This window comes from Schistocerca piceifrons, chromosome X, assembly GCF_021461385.2.
Source record: "Schistocerca piceifrons isolate TAMUIC-IGC-003096 chromosome X, iqSchPice1.1, whole genome shotgun sequence".
Taxonomy (NCBI): Eukaryota; Metazoa; Arthropoda; class Insecta; order Orthoptera; family Acrididae; genus Schistocerca; species Schistocerca piceifrons.
This window is the reverse complement of record NC_060149.1, coordinates 425842692-425865970: the sequence shown is the minus strand read 5'-3', so window position 1 is coordinate 425865970 and position 23279 is coordinate 425842692. Positions and strand designations below refer to the sequence as shown.

The following is a 23279-nucleotide window of genomic DNA, read 5'->3' as shown; positions in this document are numbered from 1 at the left end:
CACCGTGTTACTAGAGGAGGCCGAAATGCACGCGTTTTAGCTCACGCCGGCTGGCGTGAGGAGGGAAGAAGTGTACTGACGTGGAACATGACAAGGAATTAGAATTCAGAAAGTGGACGTAATTAGTTGATACTTAACTTTAATCCATTAATGATGAACGTCGCTCTTGACGGTACATGAGTCACAATATTATCTGTTCAGAAGACATAGTAACTGAATATGGCGCCTTGCTAGGTCGTAGCAAATGACGTAGCTGAAGGCTATGCTAAACTGTCGTCTCTGCAAATGAGAGCGTCTGTAGTCAGTGAACCATCGCTAGCAAAGTCGGATGTACAACTGGGGCGAGTGCTAGGGAGTCTCTCTCGACTAGACCTGCCGTGTGGCGGCGCTCGGTCTGCAATCACTGATAGTGGCGACAGGCGGGTCCGACCTATACTAACGGACCGCGGCCGATTTAAAGGCTACCACCTAGCAAGTGTGGTGTCTGGCGGTGACACCACATCTAGACGCCTAGCTAAGAAGATACTCCTCCACACGCACCCAATGTGACTAGAAGCCGCTTGTGAGGAAACGTGTCTACAGCCTTCTGGAAACCCAGAAATATGTAATCAGATTGAGATCACGTGTCGACAGCACTCATTACAAGAGTCGGTTTTCTTTCATAAGAACGATATTTTCTTAACCTGTGCAGTCTCTGCATTAATAGATTGCTCTCTTGGTGCCATTTCGTAATGTTCGAACACCGTATATGTTCCAAAATATTCCTGCAAATCTACGTTAGTGATACGAGCCTACAGTTCGGCGGGGGGGGGGGGGGAAGGGGGATAATCTGTTTCCTTTCTCGCGTATTGCTGTGACCTGTGCAACTTTCCGTTTCTTTGCGGTATTGCAGTGTCTGTGATATTCCGAAGTACGAAGCAACAGGCACTGAGGCGGCTATAACTGTTATGAAATGCATTAGCAATTGTGAATATGGGCAGCGATCAGGTGTATAACGGAATGACGACAAAGAAAATTTGTGCCGGACCGGGAACCGAATCCGAATACCCAGCTCACCGCGAGCGGTTGCCTTACCGCTGGGCACTCCGAGCACGGCTCAAGGCCAGATCCAGACTTCCATATATCGACAACCACGTTTCTACAACCTGTACTCTTTCATCCATTACGTGTATTCCCATAAAAGGGAGACGTTTTAATTGAAAGTCGCTTGCCCAGTGTCGGCGGATAAGTCTGTTACTGTAGTGCCTTTGTTGTTCCGAAGCACGATGCAATATTCCTTCGGATATTATTTATATTTATCTGCTATTTCTGAACAAAGTTAGTTCTTTGGTAAAAACTTCGGCTGAACTTATCTCTGACTTTAATCGGCTATCAGTACTTACAATGATTTCCGCCTCCGTGATTTCGATGAGCCTGCCGTTGTAGCCGAGCGGTTGTGGCGCTTCAGTCCGGAACCCCACAACCGCTACGGTCGCAGGTTCGAATCCTGCCTCGGGCATGGATGTGTGTGATGTCCTTAGGTTAGTTAGGTTTAAGTAGTTCTAAATTATACGAGACTGATGACTGAGTTCTAGGGGACTGATGACATCGGATGTTAAGTCCCATAGTGCTCAGAGCCATTTTTGCTTTCGATGAGCGCTTGCTGCCCTGATTGTTTCTCAACTCATCTACTACAAAAAATGGTTCAAATGGCTCTGAGCACTATGCGACTTAACTTCTGAGGTCATCAGTCGCCTAGAACTTAGAACTAATTAAACCTAACTAACCTAAGGACATCACACACATCCATGCCCGAGGCAGGATTCGAACCTGCGACCGTAGCGGTCACGCGGTTCCAGACTGAAGCGCCTTTAACCGCACGGCCACACCGGCCGGCTCATCTACTACAATTTACACTTATTTGCAGCTGTCCTTTAGAATTTTAATTAAAATTTCCCTTTTAATTCATGTTACAAATGTAGCTCGCTTTTAACTGCGTTTTAATGTACCCAGTTTAGCTTATACAGACATACTCTAAGATTAAATATCTAACTTTACATTACGCCGTTGCAAACTATACTTTGCCAACGACAACCAGCGGCCACGACCCTCAGCTGTTAGTACCGGTGTTGTAAGTACAGTACGCAAGAGGCCACCCAATATTGCAGAGTATGTGTGGTCACTATTTTATCATGATTTTGCTCTATACGACAATGCCACTTATGGCTATGAATTTTAATTTAGCTTATCCATTACGGATGTTTAAGAACCCGTGAAAGATTATTCAATATAAATGCAGAACAATGCAAGCAATCACTTTTTAGAAATAGGTATTAATACCATGAACTGGTTTCCGAACCTTTTCAGGCTCATCTTCAGATGGTGTTCAGGAGGTCACGCACCTATTTCAAAGAGTAATACTGGGTGCTGACTTTGTGACAAGAATATGGAACATGCTTTAATGCATCGCCATGAGAACTGTTTATATGCCGATTAGACTTCAAAGTTTAATTTTGTACTTAATGGAACAGTATGGGCGGCCTTTTTTGTTAATATTCACCTGTCTGCTTCCATTGTGACGGACAGCTGGCACCATATCACTCACTTTTAGAAAATATGTATCCATATACACTGTAGTAACGAAACTTTGGCAGCGTGCTACATATGCTGTACAACTACTGCTTGTTACAAGATCTTTTCACGAAGATATGACATGCGCCTACTTTGCTCAGAGATATTTGTTTCTGTTTGCACGTATTAAAGTTAAAGTATGGGCAGATACTTTAATCAAATCTGGCGTTAACCTGAATGCCTAAAATAAAATAAATTAATTAATTAAATAAATTACTACTAGAACAAACTTCAAATGATCTGGTGTTGTATTTCTGTTCTTACATTAACGCATAATACAGTCAATTTATAGGCAAATACTTTAATCAAGACTGGTATTAACATCAATGCTCCGGAATTAAATAATATAAAGTTGTAGTATTCACAATGAACTGCAACTGTTTGTATGGCCATGGACTTTTAAAAAACAACAAAGAGAAAACTTCAAATTAATTGCTGACTTATTTCTGTTCCCACATTAACATGATCTGGGATATTAGTAAAGACAGATTCTGTTTATTTCATCTAAACATAAAGTGTATAAATGTACTGATATATTTTAATAGTCTAGAAGTCTTGGACATTTAGACATGTAGTACAGGATTTATTCTGTGGGAGGACATTTACGTTGACATCAGTGTAGCTAGGATGTAAAGAGAGGAATAGAGGGGGTGTGTGCATTGGGGTGGGGGAGTTGTAGTGGGGGGGGGGGGGGTAGAGTTGTTCGGCTGATTACCTGTTCTGAAGGAAAAATTTTGAACGAAAAATGTATTTCTCAGTTCAGATTTATCATTAATTAAGTAGTCAGGTGTTGTATTTGTGTTGATAAAGATTTCAATTTCTTCAAGAAGGTCAAGTATTATGCCTTTGTTCGCAAGATGAAGTATTTGCAGGTTCTGTTCTATGTTGTTTGTAGCATAACTGTGTTGGGCAAGATGTGTGGCAAAGCTGGATTTGTTCAGGTTGTTAAGACAGGGTACATCGATGTGCTCTTTAAATCTTGGTGTGAAGTCTCTACTAGTTTATCCAATGTAGATGCTTGGACATGAGTTGGAAATAAGTTTGAGTGTATCTGACTTTTGATACTGTTGTATAGTGCTTTTGGTACTGTGTATGATCTTATTCTGTATTTTATTGTTGTTGAAGAAGCTTTTTTTTGTATTTTATTGTTGTTGAAGAAGCTCTTTTTTTTTACTATGTTTTGAAGAGGTTGGCATAGGCAGTTTGGTGAAAAATCTTCCCTAGGAAAGGCATATGTACAAATGTTGTCTTCTTGTTTGTGGGTGGTTGCTCAGCTGATGGTTGGTTTAATTTTGTTGTACGGATTAGTTTATCTACTACAGCAGGACTGTATCCATTGCTGGAGGCAACTGATTTAATAATTTCTGTTTCTTTTTGTCTTTCACTTGTGTCCATTGGGATTTGAAGCATGTGATTAGCCATTGTCCTGAAGACTGCTTTTTTATGTTGGTCTGGATGGCAAGAAGAATCATGTAAGGTAATACTGGTGGTTGTTAGCTTCCTGAAAATTTGAAAGTTATGCTTTTTTTATTTGAGATTTTAAAATCATGATAGTTAATTCCTGCTAGTGTTACATGTTCTGCAGTGAACTGAATGTTGTGGTACAATTTATTAAGTTCTTTGGCCAGGTTTCATATTTCTTTTGTTCTATTGAACAGAATAGGAATGTCATCAACATAGCGTTTGTAATAAAGTAGTTTACCTTTCAGTAGTTTTTTTTATCTAAAAATGCTGTTTTCAAGACTGTTAATACATATGTCTGCTAGCAGGCCTAGAAGACACCTACCCATTGCCAAACCATCTTTCTGAACGTAAAACTTGTTGTTGAACAGGAAGTAGTTGTGTGATAATATAAGCTCCAGGATCTCTATGAGTTCATAGATTTCAGCTCTACACATTGTTCCATGTACGATTATGGTATTTCTTATTACTGATTGTCTCCATGACACGTATGTTTGTATAAAAGTTGACTTTGTCAAGAGATGCAAAAAAAATGGTTCAAATGGATCTGAGCACTACGCGACTTAACTTCTGAGGTCATCAGTCGCCTAGAACTTAGAACTAATTAAACCTAACTAACCTAAGGACATCACACACATCCATGCCCGAGGCAGGATTCGAACCTTCGACCATAGCGGTCTCTCGGCTCCAGACTGCAGTGCCTAGAACCGCACGGCCACTCCGGCCGGCGAAGAGATGCAAATCTAGTTGTGGCTGGGATGGGGATATCTTTTATGCTACTGATGAGCATAGAACTGTTTCTGACGAAGTCGTTATTTTCAAATACATATGCCTTGTAGGTAATGTCATTAAGTTCCCTGGTCTTTTTATAGCTTGAACTATTAGCGTAGTTCACAGTGTGACATAGTGGATATTCTGGTTTGTGGGTCTTAGGCTATGATCTCAATTTTGGTGCTGATGGGTTCATCACTATACAATGCTTTGCTTCCACTAGTGTCAACAGGAAGCTGTAGTTTTTAAGTAACTTTTTAATTTATCTTTGAATCTGGGACTAGTGTCCAACAATGGGTGCACTCCTGCTATAATAGGCAAACTAATCCATACAACAAAATTCAACAAACCAATTGCTGAACAATCAACCAAAAGTAAGAATATCACATTTGATAGCCTACCTTTAATATGGAAGATTTCTCACCAAATTTCCAACCTCTTCAAGACATACAACTTAAAATAAGCTTCTTCACCAGCAATAAAATACATAATAAAATCATAGACAGTACCAAAACAACTACGATCAGAAGTCAGGTATATACAAACCCATTTGCAGCTCATGTCCAAGCATAAACATTTGCCCATACATCGACTTTAATACATGCAAATAAAAACAAATAGTATCTCTGAGCAAAATAGGCGTACATCATATCTTCATCGCTTCTTTTTTGTCTTACAGTGTATATAACCTAGTTCCACCTCTCTGCCTTTTTTTAGCGAAATTAATGCCTTATCTCAGAGTATATCGCGTCCCACGTTTGTCCCAACCTACTCGATGTTACATGAGTTAACTTTCTTGTATGCTGCGAACGATATGCAGTTATATTACCGTAATATGTCTTCATATCCCTTCGTAAATATCGCCTGCTGTTCACGACTTTTACCTCCACCTTGTTTAGCGGGGACCGCGAAATCTTTATACTTTCTAGTGTAAGCTTCCCCTTCTGAACTGCAGCTTAATCTTTTGTAAACTGCCCGCTATGCTTACGTAACTAGAACATTACTTACTCTTTTCTTTTTTAAAAAAATTGCAGATAAAAGATGCGTTAAATTTTGCCTAGTCGTCGAATATGGGGTGTCTAAGGAAATCTGCTTTCTGGGATCGCTAGACAACAATTGAATCAAACCGTGTTAATGAGTTTTATTACGAAAAGAAGATGACAACATTTAACTTTGTGTTAACCAGATGTTCCGCAAGCAAAGGCCGACAGACAAAATAAGAAATCTCTTCAGTATAACAGTTCCAAGTTTGAGATACATAGAATATACGAGCGAAGTAATGAGCTTTGACACTTCTATTCAGGTCGCTGGTCTTGAAACTTCTCGTAGAACTGGGGGCGGCTAGTCAGGTGCGGTGCTTTTGTTCTCTTCGCATAGAGGCCGCTGCTCGCGCGTTGTCTTCCTGGAGAGGGGTAACGTCTTCTTCACAGCCGTCTCTGCTGTCTCGTTCCCGACTGGCGTGCCGGCGCCTGACTTTACGCCGTAACATTTCTCCCCCACCCCCCCGAAGGACCGTCGCCGGATAGGGAGCACAACAACGACGTGGAGGCAGGAGTGTGGATTGCACTGATGGTCTGGAAGCTGTGGCAGCATGGACGTCAGGCTTCCAGTCGTACCCCGCCATCCGGCCTTCGCTCTGTCGGAAACGTCCCCCGGAAAACGATCAGAAGGGTATGCGTCCACCTCCTGAGGCCCATAGCAAGATGTAGAAGGCATCGGCTGCTGCGGAGCGGGCGGGCCCAGCTCCATCGGTAGGACGAGAAGAGGCGGAGGAGGCGAAGACTCCGTCACCATGGGGTCGTCCGGCAGTGTCGTGATGACACCCCCTGCCGGCTGCTGTGGCCGCGCTGTCCTCGGGATCCGTGAATCTGGGGGAAGGGACACAGAAGGATCACCGTGCACATAACAGTAGCGAATTTGATTGTGATGTCGACGCTGCAATACTTCTGGCCCGGAAATGAGATACATGCATGCGTCAAGTTGACGAATGACCTCGCCTCGCGCCCACCGTCTGCTGCCTCTAAAAGCCCTGAAAAACACAATATCACGCGGTGCGAAGCGATACTTGCGATCTTCCTTCGGCGCCGGATGCTGAGAAGGGTGAGGCAGATGCAGCAGTGTCCGATGGCGGCGGCCGTGAAGCAATTCTGCCGGCGATGGTCCATCTCGTGGATGCGACCGATATGAGGCGAGCAACAGATGCAATGCTTGATCCCTGGTGCGTGTGGTCCGAAGTTTGTCCATCTGCCGCTTGAAGGTTCTGACAAAACGTTCCGCTTCGCCCTTTGGCTGTGGATGGAACGGTGCACTAGTTAGGTTTTGTATGCCATTGCGTTCACAGAATGATTCAAATTCATTTGATGTGAACTGAAGACCTCTGTCCGACATTATGACTTCAGGCAAACCTTCGAGGCAAAAAACAGAGGACATCGCCTGAACTGTGCTACGTAACGTTGTCTAGTTCATTGACACAGCAAAAGGAAACTTGCTTTAAGAGTCTACTACAATCAACCAACGAGTGTTCCAAAAAGGTCCCGCAAAGTACAAGTGCACACGTTGCCATGGTGATTGCGACTCAAGCCAAGCGGAGAATTTTTGTGGCAGAGAGGACTGATTTTCAGCACATGCGTGACACTGTGACGTCATCTGTTCTATTTGGGTGTCCATAAGCTGCCAAGTACAGTGTCGACGCACTAACTGTTTCGTATGAACAATCCCCCAGTGTCGTTGGTGAAGTAACTGCAGCACTGCTTTTTGCAAAGCTTTAGGGATCAACAAAAGTGACTGTACATGTCATTTTGAACAAGAATCACACCTTGCTGTATAGCGAGGCTATGCCGACGTGTAAAGTATCGGCACACTACAGAGTTTTTTATGCTATACAATGAGCGAGGCCAAGATGTGCGAATGTATTTTAGCAAAACGTTCAGATCTCAATCAGCTTCCGTGGCCTGTGCAATTTTCCTATAATTCAGAGGAAAGGATTGAAGCAACTCAGAATCCTGAGCATCGACGTGACAAGATGCAGCAGAAGCGTCAAAATCCGTATCGAGGCCCATCGGAAGACGTTAAAGTGCCTCTGCATTACCATGTTGAGCTCTCGGACGATATACAATCTCGTACTGGTATTGAGACAGCAAGAAAGAGCATCTTTGCAATTTGTGGGTAGTTCGTACAGGAACCGGCTTCGTCGGATGAAACAAGGACTGCAATGGCTTGTGATCCGTTACTAAGTAGAATTTTCTGCCAAACAAATAGTGGTGGAATTTGGTGACACCATACACAATGGTCAAAGCCTCTCTCCCTCTATTTGTGAGTAGTTACACTGAGCTTTGGGCAACACTTTTGATGCGAAAGCAATAGGCTTGTCTTTATCACCAAATCTGTGTGAAAGCACTGTACCGATTCGATATGAGGAAGTGTCGACTTGCAGCACAACTGGTTTACCTGGATAGAAGTGAACTAAGCGTCGATCACTGAGCAATGCATCTTTAAGTTTTTGAAAAGCTTCTTGGTAGTCATGTGTCCAAACAAACGAGACGTTCTTGCGAGGCAAGCGATGCAATGAAGCTGCGATTTGTGCAGCATTCGGTGTGAACCGAATGTAATAGTTCATTTTCCCTAAGACTGACTGCAATTCTGCGACATTGCGAGGAACTGGCAAGTCACGGATGGCTCACAAATGTAACTGAAGAGGAACCGAATGAACTTTTAGCAAAACTTACAAAGTACATCAGCTGATACCAAATCGGATATAAATTAAATTGCAAGAAATACGAATTACATCGCAGACTCACTACCAGTTGTTTCCAATACATGTGCTTAAACATTAACCAAATATTATTTATCTGTCGTCATTTTAAAAATAACAGTGCGCTGTTTTTTATCCATCTAAAGTGTACACTGGTGGAACACGTTTTTGGGCCACTGATTGACGTCTAATCTCGTTCGGGGGTAATGGTCTTAGAAATTTTGGGAGCCACCGAACTGGTCAGACACGTTTTTAACGTACTTTAACAAAACGTGTATAGCACAGAATCTGCTGAGTAAATCACCTTAACAGTATTTTGGGGATTATTCTGGTGATAGTAAACAGTGATTGACTTCCGAGGAACTCGATTTGTATTTGAGAGGAGCATGATTCAAATCTTCCTCTGGTCATCCCAATCTACGTTTCTCGACTATTTTCTGCCCAACGTTCCGCTATCTGAGTTTATACAATGCTGGAAGAAGGCAACACCTTCAAAGACACGGTCATTTTACTGATAAGTGGTGTGACAGGTATTTCATCATTGTAGGAGCATATGTTAACAAAATGGAACAAATGAAATACACATGTCACAGTAAGCGGTGCCCACGCAGTCGCATCAGTACACAGTGTACCCCCCATTTGGCTACAATGCGGTTGTGTATTTTCGCAAGCCAACGACCATAAAAGTGACAAATGGCATCCTCCGATAGATTTTTCAAAGCTTCTAGGCCCTTTTGTTGCAATTAAGCAATGATTCTTGAAGATCCTGGAGAGCGAATAAGGTCCTCCTTCATCATGTCCCACACGTTTTCAGTTGGCGAGAGATCTGGTGATCTTACTGTCGAAGAAATGACAGTAGCATATGTGGAATGTAGAGGGCACCGGATACTGCATTCCGCAGAAACACCGTAAGTGACCGCGGGTTGAAACTGATGGCCCCCATGAAACCTGGTTTGGAACCTATGTGTTGTCGGCGAATGCACTCCAGAACAAGCCGCTCACCAGGTCTATGCCGTACACATGTACTTTTGTCCTTCGCACACAGACAGAGTCTACACTTATCACTGAAGGCATTCCATTCTCCAGTCGACTCTTACACGAGACCAGAGTAGCCGTGCTTGGCAGCGTCATGGTGTCAGTGGTAGCCTGGCCAGAGACACATTGGTCTTAGTCTTGCTGCAAGCAGACAGTTGCCAGTGGTTCTTCGTGACCCGTCACGTGCAATATGTTCCCAGATTTTGCCACTGGATGACATTTGGTCGGACAGCGCTGCCCGCACAATGCGCTGTTCTTGACGTGCATGTGTACTACGCGAACGTCCAGAACCTGATCTAGGAGGGTAACAATGTTCTACAGACAACTGCTGTAAACAGCGACACACCAACGATACACTGTGCCCATCATGTGCAGTAATCCGTCGGGAAGTCCATCTAGCTTCCTGCAAGACCAAAACGCGATGTCTTTCAAATGGCTTAAGTTGTTCAACAGGCGTACTTACTCGTCGGAGGGTATGGTTGTACTTTACAATGTATGTTGCAAACACTCTCCAACTCAGCACAGTTACTGCCTAAAGAGTCAAAATAGAGGCATCTGATTGTCGATGACCGTGACAAAGGAGTCACTAACATCACAACCCCTCTGTAGGCACATATTATACCCTGGTGTCACTGGACACAGTCCTTGAGCGAGTTGCATTTTTTCCGCAAGTGTAAAATGTTTTCAATAACCTCGCCGCCTACTTCACATTTAATCATAAAGATCTTTGCTTCTGAATTCGAAAACATTGCTACCATCTCACAAACTCATTCCAAGCCCCTACATATTGAGTTGTACATCAAATACGAGGGGCGTTCAGAAAGTAAGCTCCGATCGGTCGCGAAATGGAAACGACTATGAAAATCCGATAAAGCTTTGCACAGATGTGTTGGGTAGTGTCTCTAGTATAACCCCAGTTAGCATCACGTCGCTCTTCCCATTTCTGAGCTCGCAGTGAGTGCGTAAAGATGTCTAGAAAATAGTGTCTGCCGCCAAGTACGAGGGCCTGGTGAGAAATTTCGCCTGAAGCTATGCAGCTAACATTACATAACTGTCGTGCTGTTTCTTCTTCAAGACAATTCTCAGCCGCATTCTGCAGGGGCAATGAAGATGCTCCTGCATCGTTTTCAAATGGAAATGTGAGATTACCCACAATACAGTCCGCAATTGTCTCCCCCCTGAGTTTCATCTCTGGTCACATGAACCGCTGTCTTTGAAGACTACATTTTGACACAGACAACGAGGTGTAGGCCAGCGTGGAGAATTGGCGGAAAGCACTGGCGGCTGCCTTCTATGATGAGGCTATTGAAAAGTTGGTACAACGCTATGACAAAAGTCTAAGTCAGAACGGCGACTACGTAGAGAAGTAGCTGAAAGGTGTAGCTAATTGTTACAAGTAAAACATTTCTGATGTTCACTGTGGTTTCAATTTGGCAATCAATCGGAGCTTACTTTCTGAACAGGCCTCGTATTTCCTACTGTACCATCCCTAAACTCAAGAGATTCATCATTGTTTCTCATTGTGGACATTTCCTTCCTTTAGTTCTTTCACGTTATATTTGATCAGCTGTAGACCAGTAACGCAGTTTCAGCTACGGGGCAGTGAATTTGTAACTTTTCATACTTGCAGGGGTCGCTGTTTCTCTGTCTTTTGCTCATTTCTGCCAGTTCTCTTCCGCGTCTGCAGATACGCTTTCTGCTCAGCAAAAATCTTGCGCTCATTACAGAACTGCTGTCTCTGCCTCCGCCGTGCTGTAATAACGCACGATCCCTTTTCCCTGACTTTTCTGGCGCACAAAACGATTGTTTCAGATTCTGTTTTGTACAGGTTACTAATAAAATTTCTTTTCTAACAATTGTTAGTTCCAGTTCTGTTCAAAGAAATAACTGTGTATCTCTCTACCAAAAGGGTAGGTTACATGTCCATTAAAAGAAATAATCACCTCAAAAAATTATTTAGACTCGCCTATATAATTCTGTAAAATTTGTTATCCTTCTGTAGAAAAAAGGGCATATGTTTACGCGATTACCTTTCTTCAAAATGTCCGGCTTTGGAAATATCTTTGATGTTTCTTTTCCAGGCAACAATAACTTGTCCCATACAGACATATACTGTTCTGAAATAGTCGGTCTATTCACATATAAGAATGAATTTCGTATTTCGTAACTTCTGGCATGTAGTGTACCGTGACAGATGGAAAATAGACATTAAAAATTTCAGCCTTCTAGAGGTAAGTATTACGATATAGTTTATGAAGTTGCCCAAGAACGATCCCATGCAATACAGCTTTCATCTGTAAAATGGTGTATTGTGAACAGCTGTTGCAAAATATGCAAGCGTCATACGACAACCAGTGTTTGCTGCACACACTACCAAAGAGAGAGACAGAGAGAGAGAGAGAGAGAAATGTAGGAGGGAGGGAAGGGGTCGCCAAAGAATTACGCACATAGTGATAAATTCCGTAATTTCATATACAGAATCATACTGTCAAGTAATTAGTTAGCTGTTTAAAATAATGTTACAATTTGAACTAAACTTTTGCAAGTTTAAACTATTAGTTGTAATCTGTGCTGCTACGACCAAAAGACGACAGCTCCTGTAGAATTTGTACAAAATGCAATGTTTCATGAAGTCTATTAGCGGCCGTGGATGTGAAAACCTGGAATATCTGTATTGTTAAATACAAAATATTGTCCTGGGCCGGCCGCTGTGGCCGAGCGGTTCTAGGCGTTTCAGTCCGGAACCGAGCTGCTGCTACGGTCGCAGGTTCGAATCTTGCCTCTGACATGGATGTGTGTGATGTCCTTAGGTTAGTTAGGTTTAAGTAGTTCTAAGTCTAGGGGACTGATGACCTCAGATGTTAAGTCCCATAGTGGTTAGAGCCATTTGAGCCATTATTGTCCTGGACAGTAGCGTTTTAATAGAAAAACAATAGATATGATGCTGTTTTGTAAAAAACAGACATTTTGAGGCGTGGCTGTGTCAAAATATAGGTTGACTCTTACATGAAGATAACAGCAACCAGCCACTTTTTACTATACTATTTATCTATTTAAATAGCGCCATTACCAGTTTCGAACCGACATGTCCATCTTCAGACGGCTAGTTCACGTTAAGATACAGCTTTCGCTTTTTGTTTTCCAAACTGATGAAATTTCCTTGGGATGGTGGTGCCGATGGAAAACCTGTGCCACTACGTTCCACATGTGGTGAAACTTCTTTGTGTGTGAGTGATGCTTTAGATTATGTGCATATATATACATAAAAAAGGGCATCATATAGTTTTCGATGCTGCAGGATCACACGCAGTCTGCACTGGAACGTAATGGTGCGGATGTTTCATCGGTAACACTACCCCAAGGAAATTTCATCAGTTGGGAAAACAAAACGCGAAAGTTAATGTAAAATGTATCTTAACGTGAACTAGCCGTCTGAAGATGAACCTGTCGGTTCGAAACTGGTAACGGCGCTATTTGAATAGATAAACAGCATTATAAAAAGTGGCTGGTTGCTGTTATCTTCTATGTAAGAATGGTTCAAATGGCTCTGAGCACTATGGGACTTAACTTCTGAGGTCATCAGTCCCCTAGAACTTAGAACTACTTAAACCTAACTAACCTAAGGACATCACACACATCCATGCCCGAGACAGGATTCGAACCAGCGACCGTAGCGGGGGCGCGGTTCAAGACTGTAGCGCCTAGAACCGCTCGGCCAATTCGGCCGGCTTCTATGTAAGAGTCAACCTACACAATGAACATGACACTTTCTTTTTCCTGTGGCACAAGTGCCTTAATTGAAGATATGTAATGCAATGTAAACTTTGCAGCTAATAAGGTAATGAGTAACGACAGATCGTACTCGTGGCTTACAGTGAACAGAGAATCGCTTAAATGTACTGTCTGGTCAAAATTATCCGACACTTATTAATGCACTTTAATATGGGATGTGTCCACCCTTCGCCTTTTTGACGGCTTGAACTCTGCTGGGGAAACTTTCAGTGGTAACTCTGAATGTCTGTGGGGGAATGAAGCCCACTGTTCCTACTCAACAACCGAAACCAGAGAAGGTACCGGTAGTGATGTTGGGCGCTGTGGTCTGGAGCGAGGTCGACGTTCGAACTCATTCCATAGGTGATCCATCTACATCTAAGTGATTACTCTGCTATTCACAATAAAGTGCCTGGCAGAGTGTTCAATGAACCACCTCTCTCTACCGTTCCACTCTCGAACGGCGGGCGGGGAAAAACGAGCACTTAAATTTTTCTGTGCTAGCCTTGATTTCTCTTATTTTATCGTGATGATCGTTTCTCCCTATGTAGGTGGGTGCCAGCAGAATCCATTGGGTTCAGGTCGAGACTGTGGGCCGGCCGCTCCATTTCAGGAATGTTAATGTACACAAACCATTGCCTCACAGATGCTGCTTTATGACAGGGTGCACTGTCAAGCTGATACCTTCAGTCATCATCTCCGAACTGTTCTTCTACTGTATGGAGTACACAATTGTATAAAATTTACTCTTCCGCATTTAGTGCTTTCTTAAGCACAATAAGGAGACCATACTCTAACCACGAAAAACATTCCAATACTATATACAATACTGTAGTTCACTGTTGTCATTACACGTGATGTCACGAAACGTCCTGCAAGCATTTGCCAAACTTAAAGTCTTCTACCGGATTGCCAAAGGGAATAACGTCATTCATTCCAAACCGTTTGTTTCTAGTTATGTAATGTCCAGTGGCTTCGCTCTTTGCACCACCTTCAGCATCGCTTAGTTGTAAGTTGTGACTAGAGAGGTAGTTTTTTTTTTTGTGCCTGTCCGTGTATGAGGCCTGCCTGGTCTTGATTTAACTGTGGCTTTCCCTTCGCGTTTCCACTTCCCAGTGACATCACCAGCAGTCGAGTTCGGCAGTTTTAGAGGGTTTGAAATTTCCCTGATGGATCTGTTATTCAGGTGACATCCGATGGCCTGTCCAAGTTCGAAGTCAGGAGTGACAGACCCATTCTGCCGTTCCTGCTCTGGAGCCGAGTGACCGCTACGGTCGCAGGTTCGAATCCTGCCTCGGGCATGGATGTGTGTGATGTCCTTAGGTTGGTTAGGTTTAATTAGTTCTAAGTTCTAGGTGACTGATGACCTCAGAAGTTAAGTCGCATAGTGCTCAGAGCCAAGCCGTACCTGCTTCTCTACTAATGCCACTACACTCCCGCCTCCTTTTGTACTGTCGGGTCTGCCTCTCGTGGCCTACAGTGGTCAATTTCGCATCACATAGGGGTGTTTGGAGTTTTTGATCACATGAGTGTATAACAGAGTGCATACAGTTTGCGACATAGAACTTTCGCAAAATTGAATGTTTAATATCATGGGAAGAACCAAGGGTCAAAGAAGTTGAACATCTCAATTTATTGAGGCTTGAAGAAGATGAAAAGCAGTCTGGAAGTATCATATTCAGCTTCGTGCTCAGAAAACACATAATACTGTCTTTACTACAAGACTAATGTTCACTGACACTGGAATATGACCTGTTAATTTGCTCATTTTAACTTTAATTTGGCCTTAGATGATGACCACAATGCATGCTAAAGTCTGGATGAGACCTTTTTCCAGGGTTTGTTAATAAAAGACTCGTGATGATGATGATGATGATTATGATGATGGTGATGCCTTATGGCATGATGTTTGTAGCTAATTGCGTACATAGTCCAAGAATACTCTCAGACCAGAAAAGAGTGATCCAAATGATCCACCCTCTCGCTTCCCCATCTTCCTACGAGTTGCTGTTCAAACGTCACAAAATGTTGATTCTATCATCCTTCAAGTATGTTCTCTTATAGAATTTGTTATTAATAACGTGAAATGATTGGAAAGCTGCCGCTGGATTTTCTCAGCAAACACTAGACAGAAAAGGGATTAGCATTGTACAGATTGTTGGGTATTAGTCTGTCCAAAATTCCTCACAATAATTTCGTATGTTTCATTCTAATGCGTTACGTATTTGTAAACACCTTAATGAAGCTTTCGTTTTCATGATGTTGTAATTGTACTTGCGTCCTCATTTTAAAAAATAATATCAGCATTTTGTGAGTTATATAGCGACATTTGGCTCACGAAACGTAAGAAAAGTAAGAGTAAAATAAACAAAACGCTTTGACGCAGTTTGTTATTATTAAATAATTTAAACAATAATGTGCGAGTTACGTATTATTTCATTATATTCGAAAAGTGTGATTCTACAGTTATCTCTCAGAGTGTTAACCAAATACATTCATAAAAATTTCTAGTTTTCTATGTCATACAAAAAAAATCTAAATTTTTTTGTGTTTCAGGAGCTCGGGCGACAGGAGCCTCTTGTGGTAGAATTTTGGCTCTAGCTGCTACAAACCACCTAACATGACATCGAGGTAAGTCATGGCAGACAAATTCTCTTCTATGTGAAATGAAAACAATGCTACAAACTATCTTATAAGCTGTAACTTAAGTACTACTGCCTGAGTTTACATCATATTTCAGAAGCCTTCGCTGCGTTTCTTATTCGCCTCAGAGACATGTGTTGGAAAACATGACCGTTTTAGTGTGTATGTAAGCTTACAGAAATTTAGGCTATTCTCGTATGCATAAATTAAACCGATCATGTGTACATGCTCTCGACTTCATAACTGAAACCATCAACTGACACAATGCCATTTGAAAGTACTGGAGTTCTGTTTCATTTTTTCTTTCTTATTTCTTCCTTTTACTGTTAATTTTATTCGTTCTAAGGGGACAGGTCGTCATAAGCCTTCTTAATGCTTTTGAGCTTTATGTAAATCTAGGCAGTAAGGAACAGATTGAAATAAAGTAACACTCGATATTGTTCGATGATAAACATTTGACATATAATGCTATGTTGTTGGCATTATGAGATCAACGTGTGCGATGCAGAATGATGCTGTTGGTGCAGATGACAATACTGCCGGCAGCGAGTCATCGCTTCGCTTTGACGATGATGTTGGTACAAACGGATGACAGTCAATTGTAGATACTGATGGGTGATCCAGTAAGCGGAGTAAGAGCACATATCTAAGTAAAAGGACGTCGAGAGACCTGCGGTTGGTATATGTGGTGTAGCGGGAAAGTTGGATGTGACAGTGAGAACTGGTACCGAGAAACATTTATCTTGGTTCATAGAGTAAAGGAGTAGAAAGAGCTACAATTGGCCGGGATGGATTTCTATGTCTGTAAGAATGTGTTTATACAACATACCATGAGACAGTACATAATGTGCCGCAGGAGGGAAACGAGTACTTGTCGATATACGCGTTGCGGTGCCCGTGTCTCAGGTTACACAGAAGTGAGGAGACGGTGAAACTGTGACGCTCACGATTTGAAAGAGAATATCCAGTAAGACAGTTGCGGATCCATGCAAGTCGTTCAGTTCTCTTACGGCATGACTGAAATTGGTAAGGGCTGACAGTCTATAGACTTGGACGACGGTAAGCATTGTTGTTAATCCTGTCACACTTTTTTTTTTACAACAGCTCGCAGAAACTTTTTGCAATCGAATACACTGACTACGAAAGATAAGCTGCCAATAACGTTACTCCAAAGTAAATAACGCATATGGTCTTTTCGCTTTGAAGTATTCTAAGTTTCAATTTATTTATCCAAGTTCTAAATAGTACACCATTCGGACTTCCGTCAAGGTATGCTGCAGAGCGCAAGACATTGCTTTCCTCCATCATAGTTATTTTTCCTAAGAGAAACTTGTTAGTTAGATATCTTACACAAATAAAATATTCAATTATGACTTCATGACCCACATAAAAAAAAATGTTCAAATGTGTGTGAAATCTTACGGGACTTAACTGCTAAGGTCATCAGTCCCTAAGCTTACACACTACTTAACCTAAATTATCCTAAGGACAAACACACACACACCCATGCCCGAGGGAGGACTCGAACCTCCGCCGGGACCAGCCGCACAGTCCATGACTGCAGCGCCTCAGACCGCTCGGCTAATCCCGCCATGACCCTCATCGATTGTGTATTGATCCTAACGAAAATGCAATCATAGAAGATCTGACAGTATCTTTTTGTCATCTATTTTCGCATTTTCATATTTCTTTTGCTTGAAAACATTTTCAGTACATGAAGATGATATGGTAGCCATAAATGAATGTTTTGCACACACACCAGAATCGCATTACAAGCATAATGTCAATTCCATGTATATACGATGGACAAAATGCTTTGACCTTCAAGGGCACTACTTCGAATTGCCGTTCACTTTACCTGTCATAAGGATTGTCTTTCAGTACTAGGCTTAGGGAGTTGCACCTTGGTCTCGAATGTACATTAAACGCAACACAGAAAACATGATAGTAGAGAAATTGGAGTAATGTGAGGTAATCCGCTTTCTGCACTTGAAGGGAAAGGAGGCTGAAATAACATGCTGAGTTGGTGAAATTGTGTGGCACGAAAACACCAACGTATGACTCTGTGGTTAGGTTGGTGCACACGATACCAGTGTGACCCAATACGTGCGAATGGAACACAGTGGCAGACCATTTTTCTGTGAAGAAGCGGGAATCCCAAGAGGAGTGGAGACCCTGGCGAGCCAAAACCGGAGTATCGTAATCAACACGACAACGGAAAAAGCGAAAATCAATCATATATCAGTTTTCGACAACATGCACGACATTTTGAACATTAGAAATGTCGACGTCCCCAGCATTCCACGACTGCTGACATCCATTCAAAAAAAACCTCTGCGGACGGACACCGCTTCTCCACCCCTGTTACCGCACCCAGTTCACGATCAGACAATTTGTCAAACTTTACAAGGTTTCTCAAATATTTGACCGTTGATACCAACGCAAATATTCCAGCTGTGACAGGCCAATCTACACGGTCCAGCCACAATAAGGTGACCACCGACTATGTCCGAAATCAACGTGTAATAAACACCCACAGAAGCTAGGTGATACCCTGAGCAGTGAAGAGTATATAAAATGAGTCTCGGGGCATGTGGAAAACAGTGCAGTCGTTGTCGTATTGCGGAAATAGAGCGACTTATGTGACATCCAAAAGGGCGTGATCATTGGCTTTGGGTCAAGGGTGGAAGTATCTACGAAACGGTTAAGTTTATGAGCTGTTCCGTGCCACCGTGGTTAAAATATATCGTAAATGGCAGAATGGTGCTATCCAAAACGGATGCCGAAGTAACTGCGATGCATCACGGATCATATTTGACAGGGCAGGAGGGGGAGAAGGAGATTAGTGTTTAACGTCCCGTTGACAACGAGGTACATAGAGACGGAGCACAAGCTCGGATTAGGGAAGGATGGGGAAGGAAATCGGCCTTGCCCTTTTCTAAGGAACCATCTCGGCATTTGCCTGAAGTAATTTAGGGAAACACGGATCAGGAATCAGGATGGGCGCACGCGGGTTTGAACCGTCGTTCTCCCGAATGCGAGTCCACTGTGTTAACAACTGTGTCCCCACACCCCACGCCCAACCGCTCGGTGATAGGGTTGAACGACTGTTGCGGAGATTTGTACTGGCGAATAGACCTGCTACGTTTGAGCAACTGACTGCAAAGATGAGCCAAGGGCTTACCAACAGTGTCTTCTCAACGACCTCTTAGAGTGCGTTGCTGCCTGCATATTTGGCCTCGACGTCCACTGAGTGGCGACAGGTGGCATTTTCATATGAATTACGTTTTATCCTCCATCGTATAGATGACCTTTGGAGTGTACGGCACTGCAATAATCACCGAAAGGGTCCGAGCCGGAGGAGGAAACATTGTGGTCTGAGGAATGTTTTCTTGGCATTCCCTGGGTAATGTCGTCATTCTGGAAGGCACTATGGATCAACACATGTATACATCTATCCTTAGGGACAATATACAGCCGGCCGAAGTGGCCGTGCGGTTAAAGGCGCTGCAGTCTGGAACCGCAAGACCGCTACGGTCGCAGGTTCGAATCCTGCCTCGGGCATGGATGTTTGTGATGTCCTTAGGTTGGTTAGGTTTAACTATTTCTAAGTTCTAGGGGACTAATGACCTCAGCAGTTGAGTCCCATAGTGCTCAGAGCCATTTGAACCATTTTTTTTGACAATATACACTCCTACATGCAGTTTATTTTTCCTTGGTATGATGGCATCTACCAGATTTCAACCCAAACGCAAATCTGTAGGAAAACCTCGACCAGCGTGTATGCGTCATGGATCCTCGACAGAGAAACCTAGCGCATTTGGCCACAGCACTGCAGTCGGTATGGATCCAAATCCCTGTCGGTACTGTTCATAACTACACTCTTTCTGCAAGTTTCGCAGTGATCCACGTTGCAAAAGGTAGTTTTCAGGATTCTGACAGTTGGTCACTTTAATGTGACTGGACAGTGTGGATGACTTCTTTAGCCGCCTAGTCACCACTGACAAGTGCTGGGTGTATCAGTAGCTCCCGAGACAAAGGAGCAAAACCAGAAGTTGAAACAAGAGAATTCACCACTGCGAAAACGGTAAAGACCCAATCATCATATGATAGTTGTGTTTTTGAGTGTTTTTGGGTGTTCCAAGATGTGCTAACACATTTTATTAGCAATAGAAAATTCAACACAGTTTCATACTACGAAATCTCGTGACGAAGTTACGGGAGGCTGTCAAGACAAACTGTTTTGGGAGGCTGTTCATGAGGGTTGTTATGCTCCACAACAGTGGTTCGGCTCATTCTGTGCAGGGGACAGTCACACATGCTGACTCTTTGGCGCTCTCAAATCTGACATGCGTGCATGTCTGAAGGAGACTGTAATGTGAAGGTACAGATACTCACAGACACTGTAACCATAGATAATGTATCCGTGCCTCAATGGGCTAAAATCACGATAAAATATTTGTCTCTCCAGGAATCATGAAATGTGCGATGGGCTCTGTGACTTATGGAAGTTCGGATGAGTCCTGGAGGCCTTCTCAGATGTCCCAAGTGATTAAGGCGACCGCTCGCGATAAGCGGAAAATCAGGTTTCAAGTCCCGGTCCGGCACAAGTTTAAGTTTTCATGTGTCGCAAACAGCTTTCGTCAGTCCAGTTCCGCTAAATTCAAACCCATTTCGTATTACTACCAAAATGACGACGGGCTAATTTTCGAAGTGGAATGCATCCTGACTAACCAAGCCGCCTAAGACCAAAGCTCCTCTATCGTTGGGAAAAACGTGTCGCATTCAGTGGTGCAGACGTAGAGAAGGACTGACACCATTAGCAAGCTTCATGATCGCAACTTGATATTTTCGAGGCGATAATTAATACTGTATGACTGTACCTTCGTAAAAATTATACTAGACTGTTCATCCACAAACAATGCAGTTACGCCCTTCGAAGCGTTTCGCTTGTTACAAGTGGCACGAAGTCCTTTCAGCAGCAGCGGCCATGTTGGAAGCTGCAGGTGGGGAACGATTGCCATCTTCTCACTGCGTGATCTCTACCGGCGTTACGTGCGTAGTTAAGAAATACGCATGGAGCGTGTGTTGCGCAACCCTGGAAGCAGTATGTTGTGTACTTATGTAATGGGGGGGGGGGGGGGGGGGAGTCCAGCGGGGACCAACACCTGATCGCCGGCCACCAGTCTCAAAGGTCGCTTCCCCGCTCTGCGGGCGAACAGTGCTTCTCCGCTTCTCCGCCGCTCCGCCGCTGTTGAAGCCCTCGTACACTAGCAGAAAATTTGTCAACATTACTGAGTTCGATTAATAGAATGACATCCGCTACCATTGTTAGCTTTGTTGTTGGCGCTCATAGCGTGCGGATGCCCGGCGGGCGGCAGTGTCTGCCAAAGATGCAGTGGTTTGGAACCTTTCTACTGCCTGGCCCGATTGCATATAACGCATGATCAAATATAATAATTTTATACACGTGAAGATGAGATTTTAATATCCCGAAATCGGTAATGGATTGAATAAATCGTTATTACAACTGCAGCGGATGTCATTCTATCAATCATGCCTCTCAGTTGCGGATGTCCTACAAACAAAATTTTGTTTCCTAGGTTTGTCAAATATTTCTCCGTGTACAACACTGTTTGACGTGTTTGCCAGACATAGAGCGTGTTTGACGTGCTTGAGAGAAATTTTGAATCATGGCAGGTTTGACAAGACGGTGGTGTTGTTTGTGTCGATGTTTAGCAAAAAAGAGATTCATTACAATTTAGCTCACTGTATAGTGAGTAGTGAGTTTCCAGAACTGTGATAAATGCGATCAAGAATAAAAACAAAATAGCACTGGCAAATACTAAAATGGTAAAGATGTTGCGTCTTTCCCAGCCATGTATTATAAGAGGCGATCAGAGAGTTTCCATTTTAATGCCTTACAGGCCAGAAACTACATGCCAATCAGTCAAAATTGCCTTGAGCATTGAAGCAATCATCCCACCGATGCATCAGGTTGCAGATACCCATTTGATAAAACAATGTGTCCTGCTGCGTGAAGATTTCCGTTACTGCCTGGTGCACATCCTCGTTCGACAGGAATCGTCAACCCTTCAAGGCCTTTTTTTAAGGGAGAAGAGGCGTGTTAATCACGTGGTGTGAGCGCAAGACTATAGGGCGGGTGCTCGAGTGCCTCTTGCTTGAGTTGGCGCAACTTCTGCGTTACGACATTTGAGAAATGAGAACGCGTGTTGGCATGAAGCAGCAGCACCCCTTGTCGCAGTTTTCCCGGACTTCGTTTTCGACTAACATGTTGCCCAGACACATTCTTCATTCTCCGATGGATGTCTACCGGTGTTTGTCATTCAGTAGCCAAGCAAGGAATAATGGTAGTTGGTTCTGTTTGGACGCATTCGGTTATAACGTCGCCATAGTTCACGTTTCCGCATTTACCGCACTCATGTCGGAGAGATAAGAGTACCTCACTAATCACTTTTCAACATACTGGTGCTTATATACCAGCATCGGGGTCACGCTACGCTACATGTACGCTGCAGCAACACGCTCGGACGGAAACGATTTGATCGCCCCTTATATGAAGGAAAAGGTTAAGAAGAAAATCAATATTATACGCAAAACATACAAGCGGGAGTATAATGAAATAAAAAAAAGAAAACGAAATTCTTCGGTTCTTCCACGTGAACTGTCATTAGAGGACCAAGTAGAAGAGAATAAATTTTCGCATAGTTGTGTCGTCTTTTTCAATGTGACGACGAAATAACTCAGTTATTAAAAATTTGACTTTCAATTCGGAGAAACCTGATATACTCTTGAGGTTGTGGGTGTAAAATTATCTTTAGCAGATTTTCATGGGTATATTCCTCTCTAAATTTCAACCTTTCGCTGAACCAGCGTCTTGTATTCCTTTTATTTATACACAGAGCTTCAAAACTGAGGTCAAATTGACAAACTTTGTTGGTACGAGTATCGGCTTGTTTTATAGCCTCTTAGACAGAAAAGAGAAAATTTGAGAAAGAAGGTTTCTCTTGTACAGGCTGTTTAACAAGGTGGCTAATCAAATTGTAGCACCGCTCTCACTTTTCTCTGTAACTCACTCTTCAGCTGACACTGAATTTCAGAAGCTAGGAGCTGAATGTCAAGATTTGTTTCATTACTGAGGTGCATTAGCAGACGGTGACCTATCGGTAGCGCTTTATCCTTACCTTCGACAAACCTGTAAGCCAACTCATCCAGC

General features: G+C 43.0%; 1 protein-coding gene across 2 annotated transcripts in view; it reads left to right on the top strand.

Annotated features, from left to right (window-relative positions):
* LOC124721423 (elongation of very long chain fatty acids protein AAEL008004-like) overlaps nt 1-23279 on the top strand; it is a 350642-nt gene that overhangs the window by 49232 nt on the left and 278131 nt on the right. For both annotated transcript variants that reach the window (XM_047246397.1, XM_047246398.1), the window contains exon 2: nt 15956-16030. In XM_047246397.1, the coding sequence (XP_047102353.1) occupies nt 16020-16030 (11 nt within the window). In that variant the 5' untranslated portion in view covers nt 15956-16019. The remainder of the gene's footprint in view (nt 1-15955; nt 16031-23279) is intronic.